Source organism: Hippopotamus amphibius, chromosome 7, assembly GCF_030028045.1.
Source record: "Hippopotamus amphibius kiboko isolate mHipAmp2 chromosome 7, mHipAmp2.hap2, whole genome shotgun sequence".
Taxonomy (NCBI): domain Eukaryota; kingdom Metazoa; phylum Chordata; class Mammalia; order Artiodactyla; family Hippopotamidae; genus Hippopotamus; species Hippopotamus amphibius.
In genome coordinates, this window is record NC_080192.1 from 12,591,178 (window position 1) to 12,606,954 (window position 15,777).

At 60.7% G+C, this 15,777-nt stretch overlaps 1 protein-coding gene across 3 annotated transcripts in view; it reads right to left on the reverse strand.

The window, feature by feature from the left end:
* Nucleotides 1–509: 509 nt before the first annotated feature.
* TOM1 (target of myb1 membrane trafficking protein) overlaps nucleotides 510–15,777 on the reverse strand; it is a 41,108-nt gene continuing 25,840 nt past the window's right edge. Inside the window, exons 8-16 of one of the 3 annotated variants that reach the window (XM_057743634.1) lie at nucleotides 13,600–13,733; nucleotides 11,387–11,420; nucleotides 10,914–11,007; nucleotides 10,072–10,192; nucleotides 6,427–6,502; nucleotides 3,941–3,979; nucleotides 2,546–2,605; nucleotides 1,515–1,554; nucleotides 510–1,433 (exon numbers count right to left, since the gene is read on the reverse strand). In XM_057743634.1, the coding sequence (XP_057599617.1) occupies nucleotides 1,279–1,433; nucleotides 1,515–1,554; nucleotides 2,546–2,605; nucleotides 3,941–3,979; nucleotides 6,427–6,502; nucleotides 10,072–10,192; nucleotides 10,914–11,007; nucleotides 11,387–11,420; nucleotides 13,600–13,733 (753 nt within the window). In that variant the 3' untranslated portion in view covers nucleotides 510–1,278. Of the gene's footprint in view, nucleotides 1,434–1,514; nucleotides 1,555–2,545; nucleotides 2,606–3,925; nucleotides 3,980–6,426; nucleotides 6,503–10,071; nucleotides 10,193–10,913; nucleotides 11,008–11,386; nucleotides 11,421–13,599; nucleotides 13,734–15,777 lie in introns of all 3 variants that reach the window. The other 2 variants (XM_057743633.1, XM_057743635.1) reach the window with 2 other exon arrangements.

A 15,777-nucleotide genomic window follows, 5' to 3' on the forward strand; every position in this document is an offset into this window, starting at 1 on the left:
GGCATCTGATAAACAGCTGCATCTGGGGCAGCTCATGTAACCCACTGAGTCACAGACTCGGTCTCTGTAAAAGATGCAACTCCGCTCCGCCCAGGCTTGTCAAGAGGATTCCATGAGCCCACGTACAGCCTGGGACAGCGCCCGGCACCTGGGCCTCGGACGGGCCGGCCGTATCCTCCCTGCAGGCTCACTGCCCCACCATGCCCGCACCTGCTCCGTCCCTGTGATCACAGCGCTACTGCTCCCAGGCAGGAACCTGGCCTGAGCGGGGACGGCAGTGTGAGGCGGGGAGGATGCAGACACATCGCTCACAGAGAGCAACGGGGCTGCCTGGCAGGCAACTCATGGCTGGAGCCTGGGGGCTGCAAGATGCGGCTGGGCGCCGCCCTGCTGCGGCACCGGCCCCGCCTGCAGATGCCTGTCTCGTGTGCAGCCCTCAGCCCAGTGGAGCCCCTGTCCCTGGTGAGGCAAGAAGTCACTTCTTCCTGGAGACTGAACAACACTTCCGGCAGGGTGCTCTTCTACCTTTAATTGCAGATACAAAAGGCACCTCTCCCAGTACAAGAGGATCAACCAACAGGTGCAGGTGCCCAGTGCCCGGTGGAGCCCTACGCAGGAGGAAGAGGAAGGATGCAGGGCAAGGCAGTGGAGGTCATGGGGGGCCGCGGGTGCCCCAGGCATCCCCAGAAGCCTCCCTTTGCGGCCTGGGGCTGGCGAGGCCTCCCACACCATGTGCAGCTTCATATCTGGACAGTGTGTGCTCAGCAGAGGGCCACACACCCTGCCCTCAACAGCTGGCCGAAGCCTTCGGGTTCCAAGGCAGGGGCTGGGGAACGGACCTGAGGCCGCGACAGAAACTTCGGCCGTCTCCAGCCTCCGGCCAGGCCTTGACCGGCAGTGTGGGCTCCGAAGAGGGCTCCTCTGGGGGTCGGTCCCGGGAGGGGATCACCCGGGCAAGGGCAGTCACGCTGGGGCAACCACGCAGCCAGCCTGTCTGTCACAGGGCCTCCTGGTTCTCAGCAAAATCGCAGTGGTCGGTTGGGGTGGGAGGAGAGGCAGGAGCGTCCAGGATCCCAAAGTAGAGCTGACCCGTCCCCCTATTCATCCGGCTGCCTCCCACACCCTGAGGCGGCACAGCCCCAACCTCAAGAGGGAGAGAAGGGCGTACACATCAAGCCACCCCCAAAGCAGCCTTAACACCAGAGCAGGGACAGGCCCCCGCCACACCTGGGGCATGGGAGCAGCAGGGGTCGGGCTGCAGGGCGCCAGGCCCCACTCTCATAAGGCAAACAGCATGTCGTCGTCTTTCTCCTGGGTCTTCTTCCGAGGGGCAGTGCCTGGCGGGGGCCCCGGGGGCCCCTTGGCTGAGGGGCTAGAGAGGTTGGGCAAACGATCGGCCACTTTGGCTCGTTCTTCCAAGAACTTGTCAAATTCTAGAGGAACGAGAGGGAGGCGAGGGGTGGGTTGCGTGGCCCCAGCGGGGGCGAGGGGTGGGCAGGGCCAGGCTCTACTACCTTCACTGGTGACGCCCTTGGGCTCCTCCACATCATTCCCCTGAGAAAGCAGAAGGTGAGGTTAGCTGCGGGCACGGCGGGGGAGGCGGGGCTGAGGCTGCAGACCCAGAGGGGTCCAGACCTCAGCCCCACCCCTTCCTGAGCCACAGGCCTTGGCCTGAGCCACCTGACGTCTCTGAGCCTCGGTTTTCTGCTTGGTGACACACACAGGGTTGTCGGGAAGCTATTAGCAGGACTACTCGCAGAGTGCCAGGCGCAGGGTGTGGTGCCCACGGGGCCCTCGATGGTGGCTAGTGCCTTCCTTCCAGTGTCCAGAGGGACGGGCAGACGTGCCCCGTGGTGGAAAGGCTGACACCCAGGCCTGAGGCCATGCACGCCCAAGCTGGGGGCTGGGCGGGGGGGTAAGCCCTTCATCCACCAGGCAAAACAGATGGACCCTCTCTCGACCTTGGGCAGAAACATGGTCGTGCCCACTTGCAGAAGGCAGCTCTGGGCCTGGAAGTGCCCAGGCACTTGGTCCTTGGCTCCCAGAATGGGGGGGTGGGGAGAGTGGTGGATGCCGGGGAAGGAGCCTGGAGGGGGCCCTGGGCTGCCTGCCCTGCTGCTCACAGGGGGCAGTGGGGCTCTGGAGTCTACCTGCCCTGCTGCCCACTCTGGGCATGGCACCCCTCACAGCTGCCTGTCCGCCGCCTGACCTGCACAAGGGGGCTGGCGAGCGGGTCTCCCTCTGGGCGCGGCTACCGCAGGTGCAGAGCTCAGCGCTCGCACCGTCCCAGCGGCCCTCAGCCCACCCGTCCTACCCACAGGGGGATCTCACGTCAGCACCAGGCTCAGGGAAGGGGAGGCCCCAGAGGCCGTGAGGGGCGCGGGGCTGGGCCCTGCTCTAACGGGAAGCAGGGGGAGTGGCGGCGGGAGGCGCTAACCCCGCTCACGTCGCCCTCCTCACCAGCTGCTCACCCCGCCCCCCAGCCACTTCCTCAGAGGACAGTGGGAGCCCCGGGTCAGGTGGGCGCGGAGCGGGCCCGACTCACCACGTCTGTGGACAGCCACTGCTCGATGTCCTCCATGAGGCAGGCCTGGGTGACGGGGATCTAGAGGGAAGGGCAGGGGGTGAGGCGGGGAGGCCAGTGCGCCTCGCCAGCCCAAGGTCCACCGGCTGGGGCCCAGGGCAGCTGCCCAGCCGAGCCTCCTCCCTCATGTGAGGGGCCCAGTCGGACCTGCCCTGCCCACGTGCCCCCCTCATTCCGGCAGCCCTTCCAAGATGGCTCCTGCCCGCTTTGCTGGACTGTGGGCTGAGCAGGGGATGGGGAGGGGCTCCTAACAGCTGGAGCAGGGCCACGGGGAGAGAATGGACCCCTTCCCTGGCTCCCACGGGCCCAGGGAGCGGGTGGGGCTGCAGGGAGGGGCTTCGTGCGCAGGCCCAGGGCCTGGACCGAGCACAGGTGCTCAGAGGCACCTGACACAAGAATATTCAAGACCCAGGGAGCGGCCAGCCAGCAAGGCTGGGGCAGGGGCACAACCGCGGGCTACCCCCCCCCACCTCCACAGACTCAGAGTTTGTGGCGGAAGTGGGCGGAGGGGCCGAGACGACCAGATGAAGCCAGGCTGGTGGATCCAGAGGGCCTGCGGCTATGCTCGGGGACACGTCCCTGTGGCTCTGCCCCACGGGCTCCTGCACAGGGGCGGGGGCTGAGGGCTGGACGGGGGCTGGGGCCTGGGGGCTTCCCACTCAAAATGCATCTTCAGTGGGAGAATCCACTTGGAGGTTATGCGCCAGAATCTGGGGTCAGAGAGACCGGAAGCCCGCTGGGCCCCTGCGACGGCGCAGTGACTCAGCACCTCGGACGCCCGCTGCGCTCATCATTAGAGACGATGACAGTACCTACCGTCCAGGTCACTGTGAGGATTAAACAAGACGAGGGAGAGAAAGCGCTTAGCACAGGCCTGGCACAGTGTAGATGCGCAGGAAACGCGGTTACCACTTAGCTACTCTGGGAGACAGAGGGAGAGCGAGTGCTTCTCCAACCAAAGCCAGGTCAGTCCCCAAGCTCTGTCCTCAGCCCCGAGGACCCTGTGGGCAGCAGGAGAGCCCAGAGAAGAGGCGGGAGCTGTCTTCCCAGCAGCACCAGCAGCACAGCAGCGAGTTCTCTGCTACCCACTCCAGCTCCCTCTGCCGGCACTCGGCCCAAACCCAGGCGAGCCCCTGTCACCTCCCAGCCGCCAGAGGGGCTGCCTGGGCCTTGCTTCCGAGGCAGCCCCGAGGGGCGTGGAAGCAAGAGCAGAGGGCGTGGGACCATGCCGGGCGCTGAGTGGGCGCCGGCAGGCCCTCAGCCGCCCCCTGCCCTCCTCTGGTTCTGAAGGACAGCACCGCCTGGGTGGGTCCCCTGCCAGTGCGCCCGGCCCCTCCTCACCATGCCTTGTCTCACCATCCAGTCACTGAGGCTCTTCTCACTGCCGCCTCCCATCTGGGTGAGAGAGGGTCGCGCTGAGGGTGGTGGGAAGGCCAGGGCCAGGGCCACGGGTGCGCTGGTGGCCTTCTCCAGCAGGGGCTTCTGTGTGCGTGCGTGCGTGCGTGTGTGTGTGTGTGTGTGTGCGCGCGTCTGTGCGTGCGTGCGTGCGTGCGTGTGTGTGTACGCATGCTTGTGCAGGGGTGGTGGGGGTGGTGGCCGGTGAAAGGGGACAGGAAGCAGCAGACAGTGTCTCCCTGTGGGGACTCTGGAGTCCTGGATGGGTTGGGCAAAGTTTACCCTCCACGGGATCTGGGGGTGGGCTGAGCCACCCCGGGATCGTGGAGCAGGCCGCCATCAGCCGCCCCGCACTGGCTCTCTAGGGATTCTGATGGGTACCTAGGCTTTGGAGCACTGCTTTACCCGGTCCCCTCATGTTTACCGATGGGCAAACACGAAATCCCTAGGGCACCAGAGCAGACCGATGGTGGAGGAAGCCGAGGGTCCTGGCTCCCAGCCCATCACCCCGGGACGGCCCTCCCCACCCGGACAGATCCAGCCCGGGCACATGCCGTCCAGCGTCCCCACCTCCCAGGACTCGTCAACCCTGGGGGGCAACCACCGGCTGCCCACAGAGTCGGCACTTGATTCCATTCTGCACGTTGCTGCCCGGGATCATGTTCTGACAGCCGAGAGGGAGAGAGCCTCCCCCTCCCCCCCAAGCCAGACGTAACCACCTCGGGACAGAGGTTTATGACCTGATTTTAAGGACGTCAAACCAAGTCACCCTGATTTGGCGGAAGTCACTTAAATCTCTCAAGTCATCAGAGATGAACGAGCAGAACTTAATCAGTGTCTGCTTTTCTGCAAGCAGAGGTGTGTGTGTGTTTCCGTCCCGTGGCTGACTGCCAGGTGGGGTAGCAGTCAGGAGACCCGTATCTAGAGCTCCTCATGCCCCTGAGTTGCTGTGTGCCCTGGGCAGGGAACACCCTTCCTGGGCTGCAGCGCCCTGTCTGCAGCAGGATGGGGCTGGGCTGTGTGGTTGCCTCCGCCCACGGGAGGGAGGCCAGGTGGCAGGAGGGAAGTGCTTCCCGAGCGTCCGGATGCACACAGATTGCTGGAGCCGGGATGACGGCCCTTGGGGAAGGAAGGCTGAGCAGGGGAGGGGAGCACCTCTGCTCCTCAGAGCCTGCAGGCCATCAGGGGTTCTGGCTTCCAGCACTGGCTTCCCAGTTGGACAGACCAACAGTTGTGAGATCGTGGGCAAATGACCTCAATTCTAAGCCCCTCCTCTAAGGGTTCTCCTCTGTAAGTGCAGAAAACCACACCGCAGTGCTGCAAAGGTTAAATGCTTCACTGCATGCCAGGCGCTGTGCTAAGGATGTGGCATCTGTGGTCTCACTTAACCCCCCTCTGGGACTCAATTTTCTCATCTGTAAAAGGGGACAGCTTAAGGGTTTGTGTGGCGACTCAGCAACCTGGGAACGCACAGTGCTTAGCACAGGGCACAGGCTCAAAAAACGACCGCTTACAGAGAAAAATGGTGGGAGGTTCTGAGACCCGGGGTGTAAACACGCTCTGCATGGCGGCAGGTCCACAACACACACAGGAGGCATCTGAGTCCCTCGCTGGTGCTGCCTCCATAGTGTTCCAGGTTTTGCCCCGTTCTGACTTGGGAATGACTCCTAGGACGCTGGGGACGCCTCTGGGGAGTCACTAGGGATCCCTCCCGCACCCCCTGCCCCGCTCCCTGCTCCGGAAGACTGGGCGGCTTCTGTGGCCTCCTAACAGCATTCCCCGCTTCCATGCTAGGTCCTTCTAAAACAGAAGCCAGATAAACGTTCCCGTCTGCTCAAGACTGCCCGGGACTCCCACCTCACGTGGGATACACCCAGGCCTCCCAGCTGCCCCTCGGGCTTCGCCTCCCAGCACCCAGTCCCACCTCAGCCTCCGAAGCCCGGTGCTGTCACCCACCCTCTCCTCTGCCACGCTGTTCACTGCCCCTGCCTCCCCAGCTCCCGGGTCCTGCACCTTCTAACCACCTTCCAAGGAGCTGCTTGGTCTGCTTACTGGGACAGAAATTCTCTCTGCGCGAGAGGCAACGAGAAACACATGCAAAGGTGTGAGAACTGTACTTGGAGCTCTTGCCGAGGAGGAGGGCTGCTCAGTGTGGGCACGCGGCTGCCACTCCACACAGGCCAGCAGTTACACAGAACAAAAACGGCGCCCTTGGATGCCTCCCTGTGGGTTTAGGGTCTGTTCTCCTGTCCCCCTCTGTCAACACTCCTGTGATCTCTAGAGAGGCGGTGAGGCTGAATACTGACTGAGCTCCAAGTCTGCGCCAAGCACCTCCCATCCGCCCCCTCACGCCGCCTACTAGAAACCTCTGCAGGCACTGCTGGCCAGGCGCTCCCTGGCCTCCCTCCTGGACAGGCCCCATGTGGCGGCAGGGCCCCTCTGCTTACCGCTCCGGTGCTCTGTTGCCGGGCGTCCAGGGCTCCAGCCAGGCCATCTGTGGCTTGAGGGGCTTCGTATTTTACCCTGAAACACAGAGGCCACCGTGGCCGTTATGCGCCGCCCTTGCTGTACCAGGCGTGCCAGCCGACGGGAGGACAGAGGTGGCTGAGCGGAGATGGGCTGGACGCGCATCCCGTGTGGACTTGGGACGCGCCTGGCAGGGGCGGCTCAGGCCCCAGGAGGGTGCCAGTGCCGCACGCCTGCCTGGGGATGGCGGGAAGGGTCTCACTTCCTGCCTTTGGGAACCGGGATCAGACGTGTGACCCGCATGACAGGCAGAGCAAGGCTGGAGAAGTGAGGCACGGTGATGGGGCCAAAGACCAAGGCCAAGATCACCAATCCCAAACTCCAGGGATGAGAAATAGCATCAGTGACCCCACAGTCATGGAGAATTCATAGCCAGACCCTTTTCCGAGCTGCTCCCATTCCCTAATTTCAGAAGTCATGGTTCTGTGTAAGGCTGCACTGGAATGGGGGGATCCCATTCTGCAGCTGCGGGTGAGCAGGATTCTGAATGTCCTCTGGGAAATGCCAGCCAGCAGTTACTGAGAAGAAATGCAAAGCTGACACCGCAGCCTCCCGGCAGAGGAGGACAGGGAGGGAGGTGTCGGCTGAGTCTGAGGTGAGGTCCCAGGGGGAGCGAGAGAAGAAACCAGGAGCAGGAGGAAAGCCTGTGCTAACGAGGGGGCTGGGCGTCTCTCTGGCTGCTACAGAGGGGACGTCCAGGGGAGGTTTTGGGGACGCAGCCCTAGTGCTTGGAAAGAGCCGTTATCCTTGCCCTGAACTGCTGGTGGAGAGGAGGTGAGACCAGGTTAGTCCTGGAGGCAGAGATGTGCGCCTTGGAATTATAGCCTCAAAGGGAAAGCCCGGCACGGTGGGGCTCTTCCTCCAGGTGGGGCGCGTGGGGAGCACCCCACCCTCTGCTGGAGTCAGGGCTGGTCCAGTTCAAGGCTTCAGGAACTGGGACCACAGCACACGCAACTCTCGTAGTGCTGATCTGTCCTCCTGGGAACTGGGTAGACTGGCACTTAAAGTGGCCTCTTGAATAAAACCTCCAAATTCTCAGGCAACCTCTCTGAAGAACAGCTGTCCTCTCCTCCCACAGGACGTGGAGGTAGCCAGGAGAGTGCGGTCATCAGCGCATTCACCCCCCCATCACACAGCTGGTGTCCACGTACGTGGGCTGGCGCTAACCTGAAGGCCGGGCGGCGGGCAGGGTGCTCAGCCCTCCTGGAGAGCAGCTTAGCATCCCTGGCTAACTGGGGCAACGAGAGCTGGCCAGGAGGACGGGACGCCAAAGCCAGAGCCGCGCACCCTGACCCGAGGAGGCCGCTCACTCTGGGATGGAAGTGGCCGTGCACCTAAGATGCAGTGGGTGCGCTGGGGGAAAAGGCAGGATGAGGCACGTCCAGCCCCGGGAACACGTAGAAAATGATGCCGCCCTTCACTCAAGAGAACCATGTGTTCCCCCCTAGTTACTCCCCACCACCTCGGCTTCTCTGTCCCTCTCTTGCTCTCATACAGCTCCCAAGGCCAAAGCTCGGCTGTCCCCAGGGGCCGTGCCTGTTGCGGTGGGGCCCACACGATGCACACAGGACTGCAGGCTCTGTGACCAGTGCAGGAGGGAGGAGGGCCGCCCCTCAGGTGGCCCCGGTGAGGCTGGTGGCTGAGGGATGAACCCGGGCCACCTGGGGTGACCCTTGTCAGTGCCTGCAGAAGATACAGGGGTGCCGGGGAGCAAGTGAGTGTGGAGGAAGCCAAGGAAGAGCATCTTTGCTTCCGGCTGAACCTGGCTGGGGCATCCCTAACCCTGGCTCAGCCACATGTCCCCATGGCTCTCCTTGGCATCCCGAGTGGAAGAGCCTGGCCAGCTGGTGAGGCCATGATTGCGCCAGCTGTGGTCGGCGCAGGCCAGAGGGGGATGTGGGCCAGACACCCGGTGGGCAGAAGAGGCCTTGGAGGATTCAAGAGCCCCAGGGTACAGGGCGAGGTGGGGAGTCCAAAGGCCAGCCAGGTGACCAGGGCTGGAAGCCCTAGCTGATGTGTCGGAGAGGGACAGCCAGGCAGGCCGGCAAAGCAAACAGGAACTCGAGGCTCGGGCACGCTCCCACCCCCTCAGGGTGCTTTCTGCGGGGGTGGAAACCGCTCCCCGGGGAGGGCCTGCAGGAGGGTCCACAACCTGAGATGGCACGTGCTGTCCTTGCAGCACATCTCCCCCAGCCCCGGTGTCTCACGCTCTCCCCTGCCTCTAACCCTTTGCACATGCTGTTCCATGGCCTGAAAAGGCCACCCTGACCTCCCCACTGCGTGGTCCAGCCCTGAGTGCCCTCTGCAAAGCTGCACACACCTCCTCCGCGTCCACAGTGTTGGGTACAGCCCTCCCGGACGGCACCTGGCACTGCACAGCAGCGGTCCGCATGCATGTTACTCCCCGGCCCACCTTCCCACCGTGAGACTGCGGGCCCCAGAGGGCAAGCCCGGGAGGCGCTTTTCTCTGGCCCTCAGGGCCCCGCTCCTCAGAGGAGTGACAGCGCAGCAGCAAATGTCTGCCAGGCCGGGGCTCTCAGGTGGCCGCCCTCCAGGCTGCAAGCCCCACCAGGCTCATCAGCCTGCAGCCACACAGCTGCCTCACTGCGCCCCTACCTCCAAGGCGACCGTGAGCCACTGGTCCTGGAGCACCTGGGCTCACAGTGCAGGCCTGGCTGGCTGGCAGGCAGGGCTCCGAGCAGCCCTAAGGAGCCAGGCCGGCTGCAGCCTGTCAGGCTCCACCTGGACTGGCCAGTGTGGAGAGGGGGTCTCGGGGCCTCTGGAGGCCCGTTAACAGTTCCCAGAGACACCAGAATGCCCACGGGGGAGCCGGCATGTCTCCTGAGAAGGTCCCTTAATCTAGAGCTTTCCTCGGCTGTACATCCTGGTTGCCCTGGGGTTATAAGCAAAGGGCTGACAAAAACCCCAAGTGAACTACTTTCCCTCAGCAGCCCGTACGCAGCCGGGCCTGGGAAGCCGGCCCCGGTGGACGCTCAGCCACGTGCCTCAGCTGCTGAAAGCATCTCCCTGGAAATGGACAGTCCCAGGGGAGGACAGAACCCCAGCTCCAGCGCAGGGCAGGCAGACTTGAATGGGGTAACAGCATTTTTTAGGCTGGTTACGGAACAGCCCCCGAGGGCTGGGCACGGTGTACAGTGGAGTGGGAAGCTGGGTTGGGCTGGAGACGCGGTGTTTTGGAACCACACAGCGCTGGGTTCCCAAACTAGTGCTGCCAAACATTACCTCTCTGACCTGGGGCAAATGACGCAGCCTCTGAGCATCTTGGTTTCCTCATCTGATCGAATCATGTAAGATTCTGCACCTAGCTGGTCACCAACCTACAGGCGTTCCTCCCTGCCTCCATCCCTGCCTGTAGGGCACGGGGCTCCCCGGGACACGCAGGGCTGGCTTGGGGGGAAGAACTCTGCCCTCTGCCATCCTGAGGGGGTGCAGGCAGGGGTTGGTGTGCCCACCAACAAACCGGGCTCAGGGACCTGGAGGGAGGCCCTCCCCTGATAGGGGGCGACCCAAACTGCAGGGCCCCAGGGCAGGGCCCGGCCACTCACTCTTTGCGTTGGTCAGCCAGCGAGCTGCCCCGCGTCAGCGCAAACATGTCAAACTCGTCTTCCAGGCGCCCAGAGGCCTCCAGAGACTGCAGGCCAGCCCTCACGCTGCTGGAGCCCAGGTCTGCGGGGACACAAAGGCCACGTGAAGGATCTGCCTGACTGTCCTTGGACACTGAGCCCTGGCTGAGCTGCTCCCTGCCAGGTCCAAATCGGTTCTGAAGAAGCAGCATGGCATGGAGTCAGGGTAGGGCGCATGGATAGAGCAGGGCACACGGATGGGGCAGGGCACGTGCTGGCTGAGGGACCGTGGGCCGGTCCTCTCCTCTCTCTCAATCACTTCCGAGGGCCTGGCATGAAGCCAGCAGCCGATAACACTAACTACTCAGAGTGCCGACGGCTAGGCTCACGCGTTCTGGGCCTGGCCCTGGTCTAAGCTCGCTCCGTGCACAAGCTCATTCAGGCCTCATGAACGACCTGTGAGCAGGGCCCATTCCTGCCCCTGTCACAGAGGAGGAAAGGGGCTCAGGATGTCCAAGGGACATGCCCAAGTTCACCAGACGATTCAGGCCAGGGAGAATCACAGTGTTGACGGGCAGTCACACAACAGCGGGGATCTGAGATCAGAGGGGGCTCAGGAGTTGTGGGGCCATGAGGGAGGGTCCCCTGTGTTTTGTCCCAGCCGTTCAGCCCTGCGGTAAGATTCAGCATTGGACCCTGGTGAGGTGGGGTTTCTGCTATTGCACCCCAGCTCCAACTGTGTAACGGGATGGCACCCTGAGACCGGCAGGGGTGCCCATAGCACAGAAGGAACCTTCAGCCAGAAACCCCCACGCTGCACTTACTTATTTCTGCCAGCTGGGACGAGAGGCTGCTGGTGGCTGCGGGGTCAGGGCCCATGTCGATCAGGTCAGCGGCCGCCTCGGCCTCGCTTGGGGCCTGGGCGGGGGAGAGGCCACCGTCATCCTCCCGACCTGATCTGCAGCCCATTCCCTTCTGCCTTGGAGCATCTGTGCCTGCATTCTTCACCTGAGGGTCTGTCACTAGCACGCCACCCCCACCCCCAGCAGCAGGGAGTCAGGGAGTCTTGCTTCCTCCCCTTGGCCTCTAGCTCAGCTGGACTCCCTGGGAGGTTCGGAAGACCCTGGGGTGTCAGCTGGTGGCAGAACCTTATTTCCCCTAATGGGACAATAACATAAAAACCTAGGAGCCCTCTCTAGGATCCTGGCTAAGAAGGCACATTCGCACCAAGATACCTGGGGAGAGAGCTGAGCGCAGCACTCCCGCTGCACATTCACACGGAGAAGCAGCCTCTTACCTTGGTGGCCTGGCCTGTTCGGAAGCGTTCAAACCTACAAGATAGAAAAGATCTGAGTCAAGGAAACAGACTGGGTGGCCCCCGGGCACAGCCGGGCCAGAGCTCTTCCCACTGCGGGTCTCAAAACCAACAGAGTGGGTCACAGACAGGGTGACGACACGGCCTGGTTCACCCTGGACAGATCGGATCCAGGTTATTATGCCTGCTGCCCCAGGGAAGTATTAGCAGGGCCCCTCTTTCACGTGCAAGTGTCCCAGTTAGATTATCAATGATCTGGTCACCATAGTCACCACTAGCATTAAATAAACAACAGACACAGACTAGAGCAGAAAAGGAAATGCGGGTGCAGGTACACAGCAAGGTAAGTACTGTTTTTTAGAACTTGTTCGATAACATACATTTGTGTGTGTGTGTCAAGTGGTGTAAGGAAGACACACCTCCTACACTGCTGTTTGGAGTCACTTAAGCCACCCTAGACCGGCCAAGGGGCTGCTGGCTGGACCCGTCTGGTATCTGTTCCCATCCTGGTCCTGTCCCTCGCTGTGTGACCCTGCGTAAATTACATCACTTCTGAACCTACGTCTCCTGTCTATTAATAAGCCAGTGACAGCAGAACCTGCCTCCCAGGTGTGAGGATCCAGGGAAGACCCTGAGGATGAGGAACCATGAACTGGAAACCACCCGGCGAATGTGAGGTCTGAGGAATGGGTGTCAGGGCTCCCAGTCACTCCCAGATCGGGCCCTTGGGCCACCCCCCCGGCCCACACCCCAAAATGGCAGGGGCTCTTCATTCCACCAGGCCAGTGAGCAGGAGAGGCCAGGCAGACGTGGCCTGCCGCAGCCCTGCCCCCCGCACCTGGTTCAGAATCGCTCAGCAAGTGTCTGCTGATGGATAAAGATACGAAATGAACCAGGGGCTGGAGGCGGCTGGCACACCTAGTAACCTGTGCCAGACAGCCTGCCCGCCGAGTGCTCTACAGGCACAACTGCGTGGGCTCTCAGCTACCTACGAGGAATCGTGAGCTTCGTTTTACAGATACAGAGGAAGTGTGGGGGCCGTGCCATTTCTGCAGGCCTAACACCTCTCCTTTCCTTTGCTGCAGCACCTAAGTGCTCCTCTGGGGAGCGGCTTCCCCCGTTTCCTGTGGTCCTGGTGGGATGCCATCAAGAGGGCCTGTCCCCTCCCACACCTGCGGGCACAAGGAAGCTGAACTAATCAGAGTGTCTCTTGGGGAACTGACTCTTGGACAGAATGGTACAAGGTGGGCAAGCGTGTCAAGCCCGTGTTTTCATGGTGACACCCTGGGGGTCACGGTCCAGGAGCTTTTGCCCCGGAGACCCCTGAGCTGCCCTGGCACCTGTCCTTCCTGCCCCACTGGGAGGCCTATTTTATTCTTCTTTGGATTCTGAAAGCTATCCATTCAATAAAGGCTTTTCTCCTAATGATGTCTTTTTCTGCTTAAGTTAGTCAGGAGCTTTGTAAAAGTAGCTTGCAGTTGGGGCTTCCTAGGTGGCGCAGTTGTTAAGAATCCGCCTGCCAATGCAGGGCACGTGGGTTCGATCCCTGCTCCAGGAAGATCCCACATGCCGCGGAGCAACGAAGCCCGTGAGCCACAACTACTGAGCCTGCGCTTTCAGAGCCCGTGAGCCACAGCTATTAAGCCCGTATGTGTTGTGGAGCCCGTGCTCCACAACAAGAGAAGCCAGGGCAAGAGAAGCCATGGCAATGAGAAGCCCGTGCACCACAAGGAAGAGTAGCACTCCCCCCGCCCCCTTCACTGCAACTAAAGAAAGCCTGCGCACAGCAACAGAGACCCAACACAGCCAAAAAAAAAAAAAAAAAAAAAAAAGTAGCTTGCAGTCAAGGAGCCCTAATAAAGTCAAGTCACTCGCCCAAGGCCCCAGAGCCAGAGCCAGGCCGTGGTGGGGGGAACAGGGACAGGCCAGGCCTGACTGGCCGTGGGCCCACACACTCAGCTGCCACCACTGCCAGCCCTGGGGCTGGATACAGGGACAGAGGTGGCAGGAGAGCAGGGGTGGCGTGCAGGGCGGGCACTCCTGCCTATGCTGGGTCAAGACAGCTGAGGGCCCGTGCACTGGGCGGCCGGCCTGGTGACTGAGAGGGAGATGAAAGGTCCGAGGGCGTGAACAGGAGAAGAGGGAAGGGAGAAGGCGGGGTGGCTGGGCAGAGGTCGGGCGGGTGGCGGGGCTACCGTTCGTGGCGCAGGAAGACGTTGTTGAGGTGGTCGTTGACGATGAGCAGCTCCTCGGTCAGCTGCTCGTTGGCGACGCGGGGGATGAGCTCCAGGACCCGCTGCTGCATGGCCCGGCACGTCCGGTTGAGCTCCTGTCGGGGAAGAAAGGGACACAACCACGGCCGCTGGACCTGTCTCTACCGGACGCCCGGCTCTGGGCGCGCCTTGGAGATGGACAGGTTTCTTTCTTTTTTTTTTTTTAAATTTATTTATTAATTAATTTATTTATTTTTATTTATTTACTTATTTTTTTTCTCATTCTTTTTTTTATTTTTATTTTTTTAATTTTTTTGGGGGTACACCAAGTTCAATCATCTGTTTTTATACACATATCCCCGTATTCCCTCCCTTCCTTGACTCCCCCTGCCTCGAGTGCCCCCCACCCTCCCCGCCCCAGTCCTCTAAGGCATCTTCCATCCTCGAGTTGGACTCCCTTTGTTATACAACAACTTCCCACTGACTATCTATTTTACAGTTGGTAGTATATATATGTCTGTGCTACTCTCTCGCTTCGTCTCAGTTTCCCCTTCACCCCCCACCCCCTCCCATACCTCGAGTTCTCCAGTCCATTCTCTGTATCTGCATCCTTGTTCTTGTCACTGAGTTCATCAGTACCATTTTTAGATTCCATATATGTGAGTTAGCATACAATATTTGTCCTTCTCTTTCTGACTTACTTCACTCTGTATGACAGATTGTAGTTCTATCCGCCTCATTACCTACAGCTCTGGACAGGTTTCTAAACGGGACTTCAGGTTGCACGGAACAGCTTTTGGGGCCCTATGGACAAGCACTGGAGTCTCATTTCTAAGTGTTTCGCACACAGGAGACGCCCAGCACGGGAGCCGTGCTGTGGGTTTCACCTGGCTATGCAGCCCTCAGGACGAAGCTCCTGTCCCCACCTCCGTTTCGTGGAAAAATCAAGGTGGCTGGCAGGACACCTGCCACTTCTCTGGTGCACGGAGGTTTTTTGTGACCAAAGCATAAAAAATGAACTGGAAGATCCAACTATTATCCCAATTTTTGCCTCGTTACTCTCACTAATCTCTTTTTTAATGCTTTTTATGTTGGAATAATTTTCAGTTGACAGAAAAGTTGCCAAGATAAGACAGCACAGGGCTTCCTGTAAACCCCTCACCCAGCCTCTCCGTAGTTTGGCGTTTGTCAAAACTACAACGTTAACGTGGGGCAGTGCTATTAACTAACAACAGACTTTATTCACGTTTCACCAGATTTTCCACTGACGTCCTTTCTCCCCTCTGTTCCAGGATCCCACATTGCATTTAGTCACCATGTCGCCGACTAGCTTTTAATCAGTTACCGTTATGGATTTAAACTTGTTTGGGAAAAAGAAAAAAAAATTAGAAGCCGCAGTGTTTACAGGCTCTTCGTTTGTAGGACTGAGTGTTTCCTTCCTCATGTGCCTGCCAGCAGGCGGACTGGCTTCTGGGTTGTGGCCCTGAGGTCCCAACAGATGGCCGTGGGGCGCTGCTGACTGCGGCCACGCGCCAGCACTCTTCTCCTGGCCTCAAGAAGACCATGGATTTTTCTTCTTTTCAGACCCTGCTGCTCCTGCCTCCCCCCAGGTCAGTCCCCCTCCCTGGATGTCCTCTCTCGCCTAAGCATGGGGCACGGTAGGCCCGGGGCACTTCCAACATCCTGCGGGCCTCCCCTCTCCTCCCGCTACGACCAAGCACACCACGGCTTTGTCTCCACCTCCTTGCCTGCCCCTCTCACGCGCAGAAGAGCAGCAGGTAGAGCCAGGGCCCTGGGTTCAAATCCCAGCTCTGCTGCCGACTAGCCCTGGGACCCTGGGCACATCCCATGACCTCTCTTTGCCTCAGTCTGCTGACCTAGGGGATAATAAGAGCACCTTCTACCTCACGGTAGGGAGGGTGAAGATTAAGTGAGCGATTGTATATCACGTGTCACATCAGAGCCTGGCTTACAGGTCAAGCTCAGTGCGTGTCAGCTGTTCCTGTGTCACCCCTGCCTGACAGCCAGTCTTCTGAGTCCCTGAAATCGCTCATACCTGCATGGCCTTGGCGTGGGACACCTGAAATTAACTGCACGACAGCAATCCTACCGCTTCCCAACTCACTCAAGCTGCTGTCACTTATTCTTCACATTCGTGTG